This window comes from Anguilla rostrata, chromosome 18, assembly GCF_018555375.3.
Source record: "Anguilla rostrata isolate EN2019 chromosome 18, ASM1855537v3, whole genome shotgun sequence".
Taxonomy (NCBI): domain Eukaryota; kingdom Metazoa; phylum Chordata; class Actinopteri; order Anguilliformes; family Anguillidae; genus Anguilla; species Anguilla rostrata.
The window spans coordinates 7,014,724-7,023,351 of NC_057950.1; the positions used below are offsets into that span (position 1 = coordinate 7,014,724).

The 8,628-nt window shown below is 43.2% G+C and overlaps 2 protein-coding genes across 7 annotated transcripts; both read left to right on the top strand.

Moving 5' to 3' along the window:
- Nucleotides 1–1,246: 1,246 nt before the first annotated feature.
- fuom (fucose mutarotase) lies at nucleotides 1,247–8,628 on the top strand. 6 transcript variants are annotated; one of them, XM_064316660.1, is made up of 7 exons: nucleotides 1,247–1,406; nucleotides 5,738–5,806; nucleotides 6,002–6,072; nucleotides 6,589–6,687; nucleotides 7,501–7,574; nucleotides 7,693–7,772; nucleotides 7,914–8,628. In XM_064316660.1, exons 1-6 carry the CDS (start codon nucleotides 1,322–1,324, stop codon nucleotides 7,757–7,759), a joined length of 465 nt encoding a protein of 154 aa, XP_064172730.1. In that variant the 5' UTR covers nucleotides 1,247–1,321; the 3' UTR covers nucleotides 7,760–7,772; nucleotides 7,914–8,628. The 6 variants fall into 6 exon arrangements, with proteins under 6 accessions (XP_064172730.1, XP_064172733.1, XP_064172732.1 ...); XM_064316663.1 differs by having other exon boundaries at nucleotides 8,411–8,628; XM_064316662.1 differs by having other exon boundaries at nucleotides 7,693–7,762; nucleotides 7,909–8,628.
- LOC135244411 (zinc finger and SCAN domain-containing protein 29-like) lies at nucleotides 1,403–4,202 on the top strand. Its single transcript, XM_064316657.1, has 3 exons — nucleotides 1,403–2,813; nucleotides 3,114–3,260; nucleotides 3,867–4,202. Exons 1-3 carry the CDS (start codon nucleotides 2,444–2,446, stop codon nucleotides 4,148–4,150), a joined length of 801 nt encoding a protein of 266 aa, XP_064172727.1. The 5' UTR covers nucleotides 1,403–2,443; the 3' UTR covers nucleotides 4,151–4,202.

The window sequence follows — 8,628 nt, forward strand, 5'->3', positions numbered from 1 at the left end:
TATTTTGCCACGCAAATGATGTATAAGGTATTCGTTACTGTGAACGGAGGCATCGGCTGTGTTCAAAACAGTTATTGATGTTTTTGGTTTTTCTGGATAAATTTTTAAGGCTCAATAGAGAGAGATTCTCATTTTAAAAGACGCCGAGCTTCACGTGTGCATGTAAAATGTCTTCAATAAACAAATCATGTGGAAGAGGAAAAAGTTATAATAAAATACTAAAAAGTAAAAAATATCCAGCGGTCCCCATAGTTCTCGGGATTGGATGTTGGAAGCAACCGTTAAATTAGACTCAGACAGTTATGAAGCTTCTTGGATGCATTTGGATTAACAACGTGAGACTACACACATGTTGACCTCTTGCATAGTATTTAAGCAACAAGTCAGATTGTAAAGCGTTTGTCTAAATTCCAAGGAACTACAATCTAAGACAGCTATGCAGTATTTAAAATGTCTTATTTAACATGCAAGATTGGTTCCGATACCTAGCGTAGCTAAATGATAGTTTATTTTTCTTCAGCATCAGCATCCTCAGGATTGCCGTCGAGCTTGTTGTTGCACACTGGTTCATTATTTTAAACAACTCAATAAACATTGCAACAGTATAGCCATTTATTACAGATAGTATTGGCAAATAGTCACATATAGACTACAACAGTAATCAACTTGTCTTATTTAATTAAATGGTACTAATATTTCTGAAACCTAAAAGCAAAGCAGACATGAATACTAATAACTGAACTTGATCACGAGCAACAAATGGGTAAAAGGAAAAACAAAGCGCAAAATGCAGGGTCACGCTGTTCATATGATGCAATATTAACTCTGGTCACTAGTGGGCGCAGTAGCTCATGCTTTCATGTCTGGACTGTGGAGTGCATTGTTTTCGTTGCAGTGAGGTAAATAAATATGATACAGTGCATTAACTTCCAGACCAAAATAACAATTGCCTCCGTCAATTACCTAATTTCTAATGAGTCGTTGTTATTGTGACATTATGTCGACCATGTGCACAGCTAATCTTTTTCCATTAAGAAACTGTTTTACGAAAAACATGGCAAATAATCAGCGTCTACAGTTGAATTATTGTTATGGAGTATTTTCTGCTCATATCCGCGTATTAGGAGAAGTGGTACCTGGAAATCTTACATGTTCACTGCAGGATTTTAATATCTGGGGACTTATGTCTATGGTCTCACTTCCCGTTTGTGTCGTCTTCTACGCTACTTCCGCAGTTGGATGACCAACCAATAAATGAGCATAATTTGGTCTCATGACTTCCCACAATATTTTCACATTTGGTTTGTGATTGTGAGCAACAATGGTGGTACTGAAAGGAATACCCTCTATACTTTCGCCAGATTTGTTGTATACGTTGGCTAAGATGGGCCACGGCGATGAACTGGGTAAGAACTGAAGCCTGCAAACATGTTCGACCAAAATCGTTTAACGATTAAATAAAACAGTACAACGAAAAGGCCTGCTAGCGTGCACGCTACTTCCTTACAAGTGCGAGTTCAACTTCTGTGTTCCTGAAGTGCGACAGTCAATTGACTTGAACGTTCAAAAAAATATGTGGTCGAGAATCTGAAACATGATTTGCTTCATCATCTCCCACTGTGTCGGCGGCAGACGGTTCTAATTCTCGAATGACCTAAAATGTCGCTAATGTGAACCGCGTACAACTAACTTCCCTGTAGGCTGCTCATTAAAGTAGCTTTTCCACCACATGGTACCGACTACTCGACTTTTCTGGTTTTCCATCGGGCAAAAGTTGTGGATAGTCAGGGTTCCCACTGGAAAACCTTGAAAACTTGTAAATGTATAGACTAGTTTTCCAGTCAGGGAAAACACCTGGAAAATGAGAATTTACAAAATGTCGTGGCAATGTTTGTGAGGTCCTGGAAAATTGTAGGCTAGGCCATTAGTCAAGCTGTATATAGAGCAGAGATTGCATATTTTTTAGTATTTTTTTCTGTATTTTTCTACGGTTTTCTCATTTTTATTAGCTGCTGAGATTACACGGCAGCACAGTTTTGAATGGTTATGGTACTTGCACATTGCCCCCCTCCTCCCGGTCCACCACCGGCTTTGGGTTACCATTGTGCATGTTTCATATCTGTAAGTCATGGAAATTGTCCTTAAAGTCCTGGAAAATTATTTCCTAAAATGAGTGGAACCCTGATAGTACCTGGTATCTGGTACTTTTTTTTTGTATCACCTCCGTTGAGGTTCTAAGCGAGCTGAAGCGATACCAAAAGGTGACGTGAAAACACTGCAGACCACTGATTGGTCAGAGAGAATCGTCACCAGAATCATCACTGCTTCATTGCGTCATCATTGCGCGACACGGGGACATCCTGAATAAACCCGCCATTTTTAAATAGCCAAGCTACTATTATTTATTTGTTTATTAAATTTACTCACTGGACTGAAAGATTAAATGGCAGCCCGCAGAAACACGCCGTGGTCAATTGAGGAGGTGCAGACGTTCCTCTCTTTGGTTGCCGACGAAAGGATCCAGCGAGAGCTGGAAGGACCAACGCGTAACGATAAGGTCTACAAAGAAGTCTCTGAACTGTTGGCCGCACAGGGCTACCGAAAGACACCCCAACAGTGTAGGGAAAAGTTAAAAAAACTTAAAAGTTATTACAGATCTGTCAAGGACCATAACGGCCGGAGTGGTTCGTACAATAAGAGTTGGAAGTGGTTCGGTAAAATGGACGCTATATATGGCCATAAACCGGCGAGCAATGGGAGGGAGGGCAGCCTCGACTCGCCCACGCCTTCGTTGGAGCCCCCGATGGAGGATGGTAAGTTTTTTTTTTTTTTAACATTAACTCTGCTTGAAAGCTTTGTTTTCTTTAGTTGGCGGGCTATTGGAAAGCTCACATCCGACAACCAAGCTTATTTTATTCTTAAACTTGTGTAAAATCAACATGTCGCTGACTGCTGCTTTATGCCAACACCAAGCAGATAACATTAGCTAGTGCTATTGTTGTGCCATGTGCTATTGTTCACGTTCAATTTTCTAGAGTTGTTGTTGCTATTTCGTATTGTGTCGTAGTAGTTTGTGTAATTAACAAGTCATTTGTATAATCTTTCTGTTCAAGATTACGTTTCGATAAGCGAGGAGGGTTCAGTGACCCCCGATGAAGCCCCGTTGGAACTGGCAGCAGCGTCGACACCGGCACCAGAAGCAGCACCACCGACGCCGGCAGCCTCCAGCGCCAACATGACGCCGCAGCGTGTATTCACAGGTAGGCCTGGCAAAACACCTGCAAGTGTACCATTTTACTTTTACGATAAGATAAGATCAATCAAAGAGCAATTAAACTCAAACCCAAATTACAGGCAATAGCGGTACACATACAGTACCCACGACTAGTGTTATACTTGAACTAATAATGCAAAAATACCGTCTCAAAATACAAAGTGCCATAGTGGTGTGATCAGTAGCTGCAAGTCAGCAAAGTAAGAGTAAAACAATACCGTCAGATATAACAGTGTACACCAGAATCTTATATAATATGATTATGTACTTATACTTAGAGTTGTCTGTATTGATATTGAGATAACATCATACATCATCATTTCTCAATGGTACATTGGTTGTTCTCAGACCAAACTCCAATGCAGTTAATATAACAGGAGAAAAAGCTTCAACTCCTCTAGCCTGTAGTCTGTGAACCTATTTTCTGCACCAAAATTAAGAACCTGTGGTAATTGAACATAATGTACTTGCATAACAATGCTTTGATTGAAAAGTGAATTGTCTCAAGCTCCAAATCTAGGTGTTTACCAAAAAAATATTTGATAAACGTCCTTTTGTTAACCACCATTGTTTTTTCTCCATTATTGTCCAGGCAAGAGGAAACGGCAACGGGAACGGGAACAGGAGCATGTGACTGTCCTGAGGGAGATGCTGGCGGCAGATGTGGAGCAGCAGGAGCTGACCCGGGCACAGCGAGAGCGCCACCACCAGATGGCCCTCGAGGACGCGGTGCGGGCGAGGGAGCAGGACGCGGCCTTGAGGAGGGAGGAGAACGCTCAAACCGCAGCTTTTAATCAGGCCTTCCTCAGTACGCTGAGCCAGCTTGTGCAGGCGTTGAGTGACCGGCGTGACCCGGTTCCTCCGCCCCTGGACTAGACCGGGTTCCTCCACCCCCGGACTAGACCCATTTCCTCCGCCCCTGGACTAGACCCGGGTTCCTCCACCCCCGGACTAGACCCATTTCCTCCGCCCCTGGACTAGACCGGGTTCCTCCACCCCTGGACTAGACCCGGTTCCTCCACCCCTGGACTAGACCCGGTTCCTCCACCCCTGGACTAGACCCGGTTCCTCCACCCCTGGACTAGACCGGGTTCCTCCACCCCTGGGCTAGACCCGGTTCCTCCACCCTGGCTAGACCCGGTTCCTCCACCCCTGGATTAGACCGGTTCTCCTGACTAACCGGTCTCACCCTGGGCTAGACCCAGGTTACTCCACCCTGGACTGCGGCCTCACCCTGGGACTAGACCCATTTCCTCCACCCCTGGACTAGACCCGGTTACTCCACCCCTGGACTAGACCGGGTTCCTCCACCCCTGGGCTAAACCCGGTTACTCCACCCCTGGACTAGACCCGGTTCCTCTGCCCCTGGACTAGACCCCTTGTGTCCTTATGTACGTAGTTTATACTTTGCGCTCATTTGTATTTGCGCTACATTTAACATTGTACATAACATTTAGCTTATGTACGTAGTTTGCTGTGCTGCGCCGATTTGTTTGCATTTGAAAATTTACATTGTTCTGTTTATGTAGCCTATATAGTTTGCTTTTTTATTTGCGCATTTGTTTGTTAAATAAACTGTTTTGTTACTTGTTGCACATGCATTTTTCATCATGGTTTCCTATATCAAGGGCTTTAGCATTTAATTTACCAAATAGTAAATCTTGATAACCTTTAAAAAAAAAAACCAAAAAAAACAGTTTGACAAAAACAAAGGGGGGACATTTATACGTGGAAAGGTAGTACACTGGACGGCTGTCAGCCGTCCAGTGTCAGGAAATGGTTTTAAGAGCCAATTCTGCAAGGGATAGGCAGTCTCCTTGGATGTAGTATCCAACATTCAGCCCACCAGTGTTCCTGGTGTAAGCTGGAAAGTGGTTGCCACAGCTAGCCAACTCTTACAATTTGGGAAAAACCCAAGCAACCTGGAAAGCTCCCAGGCAGTCCTGCAAACACGTTCCAGAAAAGTCTTTCCATCTACAACACCTTGAAGGATGATGGAGGGTACTATCTGCAGTGGAAAACAAAGTACCTGGTACCAAAAGCGAGTAGAGTCGAGGCAAGTTGAGCCGGTACCATGCGGTGGAAAAGCAACTGAAGAGAGCTGGTAGACTCGTAAAAGGTTTGCAATAATGCTTATTGATGCGAAGTGATTCCATTGTGTTTGCAACAAGCTGGCTTGTTCAGAAGGTATAGATGTTATGTATATTCATGAATTTGCCTATTATACACTGCGTCAGAATTGGGCTGGCGTCTGTTTGCATATGTCCTTAATGGAGAATTTTTTCACAATTGAAGTTAGACTCATATATATATATATATATATATATATTAAATGAGAGTATATAGTGAAGTACTGCAGGCTCACATTTGCATGTATAATCCATTAACTTTTACATGTGATACCTTTTCTTGCTGGATCTATATAAACTGTCTTTACATTGGTGTTCTCTTATTTCCTTCAAGTACTTGCTGATGCAAACTTTCCAGCCTCATCAACTTGCAGATGTGGGCCCAGTGAAATACGTGCTGACGGTATGGTGCTGGTCTTTCGACGTTAACTTTAATCGTCCGCCTTATGTAATGCACAATTTAATGACTGCTGAATCACGTTTGCATCTGAAAAACTTTCTAAGCGGCAAAGTCTGATGCCGAAGTCAAGTCTGCTGATTTTGAAGCTCCTCGGTATGGTTTTTGGACGAGGGTAATACGCTGGTTACTGTGTTCTAGGTCTGCGGATTCCTGAACTTTTGGAAGCCATATTAAAGCTGTTTCCTCTGGACACCTACGTCGATAGGCCGGTAGGTCTCAAACTTCTGCTGAAATGAGATGGCACAAGGCCTTTTAAAAATCGTAAAGTCTTAGTAAAAGTAGCCCACTGTGTGATGCCAATTTGATGGACATGTGTTGCGTGGTTTGTACTGCTGTGAAATTATGCATGTGCATAGAGCCAAGCACCAATAAATAACTTGGGTGAATCATAGAGAAATATGTGCACGTGACCTGTTCAAAGGATCATGGTGTGGAAAGGTAGTACCGTTGTAAAGGTTTGGTTAAAGATTTACATGGTCGCAAACTGGTTTACCCTACCATTGTCCTTCCAACCTTTACTGTGGTATAGATTGGAATATACAACTTCCATTTAGCATTTTACCTGGTGTAGCCAGGCTATATATAACTGTTGCTGATACCAGTAACCAATAACCTGCATGTTCGATTTCTCGTCAGAAACCGAAGTGCTCTGTATTGTTTATGCACATATAGTCCTTCAGGCAGAATTTGTAAGTCGATCGCTGAGCTTGGTCTGGCTGTGACAGGCTGCCGTTATGGACCTGGTGCCGAGCGACAGGCAGAGCGGGCTGGCCGTGCCGGTGTGGGAGACGTACAGCGGGCTCCTGAAGGAGGCGGGATCGGATGTGAGTGCTGTCGTTGGCGTAATTAGCCTGCCTCGCGTGAACCGTCCGTCCGTCGGTCGCACCCGCGCCCGCGCGGACACGCAAGCTGCTCTGCAGGGCGGGATGCTGAAGGAAGGAAGCCTGCCCTGATGCACCATCTGGGCCTCGACCAGCGCGAGAATGGTGCTTAATCACGACTTCCCTTATTGGCCTGGCGCAGTCTACGCTCTCAGAAGAAAGGGGTTCGAAAAGACCTCCTCTGCATCTCCATAGAGGAACCCTATCTAGTTCAGCAGTTTCTTGTCAGGCAAAATGCTTCAGTCCTCTCACTTTTCACACCTACCATCGAGGGTTCCATAAAGAACTAATAGGGGGGGTTCCCCCATGAAGAACAAAGAACCCTTTTAGAACCCTGTTTTTCTAAGAGTGCATCCACGCTGCCATGGATTAAAAAAAAGAAAAGGTGCCAAGGAGCAATCCATGAGCAGTCCCTTAGCTTATTAGTGATGAGTTATTCGGTAATCCGTGTTTAATGCAAATCAGTGAGCTGTTCTGCCACTTCTACTACTTGACCCTAGTAGCGATAACCTCAGAAAATTCATAAGCAATAGATTCCGTGTGATGTTGTAAATGTCCTTTTAACAGTCTCTCTGCGTGTCCATCTGCCGATGAGTTGTTTTTGTTCAAATTCCCAGCAGCAGGCACACATACCGCATTCATTTTATTCATGAGATGTGGGCATTTGATTTAGATTGCAACTCTACTGCAGATTGTTATCAACTGAATAATGCTGCACTTCTCCACTAACACTTACATTTAATCTCTCATTTTCAGAAGCCATTGGAAAAGGTTGAGAGATTTGCATTTTATGAACGAGCAAAGAAATCCTTCGCCGTTGTGGCCACTGGGTAAGTCTAGACTTTTCCGTTTTTTTAAAATAGTGGATACTGACAGTGAATTCACATTCATTTGCTTTTCAGTCACAGTCAACAAAAATACCCATAATGCCCCTCTCTCCTCTGATAGGGAAACATCTCTGTATGGTAACCTGATCATTAAGAAAGGGGTGATTCCTGCTGAGGATCAGTGCTGACCAGTGAGTTTGAGTACGTTTTGGTGCCGTACATACAGCACTATGGAACAGCTTGAGTTTGAGATGGCACAATAATGCTTTTAGCAGGGTCAGGTGGCTGTTTCGAACCCGTGTTTCATCCATCCTAAGCTCCCTAAATTTAACCCCAGCCAAGTTGTAAGGTGGGGACCTGTTCACATCTGTCCAGCAGTCACAACAGGCCACTGTAATGGATCTGTATCATTCTTGTATCCAGTACAAAATGAATCTATAATAAATTACAACAATCTTATTACCTTGGATGTGTAAACTGTATTTTTTCAACACGCCATTTATAATGTCATTTAATCAATGGGTGTGTTTACATGCGCACACACTCTAATCGTACCCTGATTATGGCAATTCTGTGAACGCCCTTATCTGAGTATCTTTATCAGTGGGGCCATCTACTCGCCAAACTATTTCACAAACAGTTGTCCTCCAAATGTATTTTATGGGGCTCCGTTTTATTGTCAAAAAGATTTAATTAGGGTTTAAAAAAAGATTTTTTTTTTAAAGCTAAAGGTAAAAACGAACCATTTCCAATTGAGTGACTGCATTTCCAAACCAATTATCTTCATAAATAATATAAGACTGGAATTCTCCAGCGATTCAAATGCAATCTGTTACTAGGTTGCAGGAGAGCGTGCCATTAAATTATAAAAGATCTACATCATCAAGAACAGCCATAACCAGCATGCAGCACAGAAAAGATCCTCATGGGAAAAAAGACCCCCAGTTTACCAGGCTTGCCGTGGCGCCGTCGAAATGTAATGTAATCTACGATGGCAATTTGCTCCACTGAATCAAAATGAAAACATTTCTGATGGCAATAAAAATATTACACACAT

Bases quoted from the DNA above. Each gene is read 5' to 3' on its own strand.
- fuom (XM_064316659.1), top strand. From the start codon at position 1,322: ATGGTGGTACTGAAAGGAATACCCTCTATACTTTCGCCAGATTTGTTG. The intron at 6,688-7,500 runs GTGAGTGCTGTC...TCTCATTTTCAG, and splicing joins TGAAGGAGGCGGGATCGGAT to AAGCCATTGGAAAAGGTTGA. The intron at 7,575-7,692 runs GTAAGTCTAGAC...CTCCTCTGATAG, and splicing joins TTCGCCGTTGTGGCCACTGG to GGAAACATCTCTGTATGGTA.
- LOC135244411 (XM_064316657.1), top strand. From the start codon at position 2,444: ATGGCAGCCCGCAGAAACACGCCGTGGTCAATTGAGGAGGTGCAGACG. The intron at 2,814-3,113 runs GTAAGTTTTTTT...TTTCTGTTCAAG, and splicing joins GGAGCCCCCGATGGAGGATG to ATTACGTTTCGATAAGCGAG. The intron at 3,261-3,866 runs GTAGGCCTGGCA...ATTATTGTCCAG, and splicing joins GCCGCAGCGTGTATTCACAG to GCAAGAGGAAACGGCAACGG.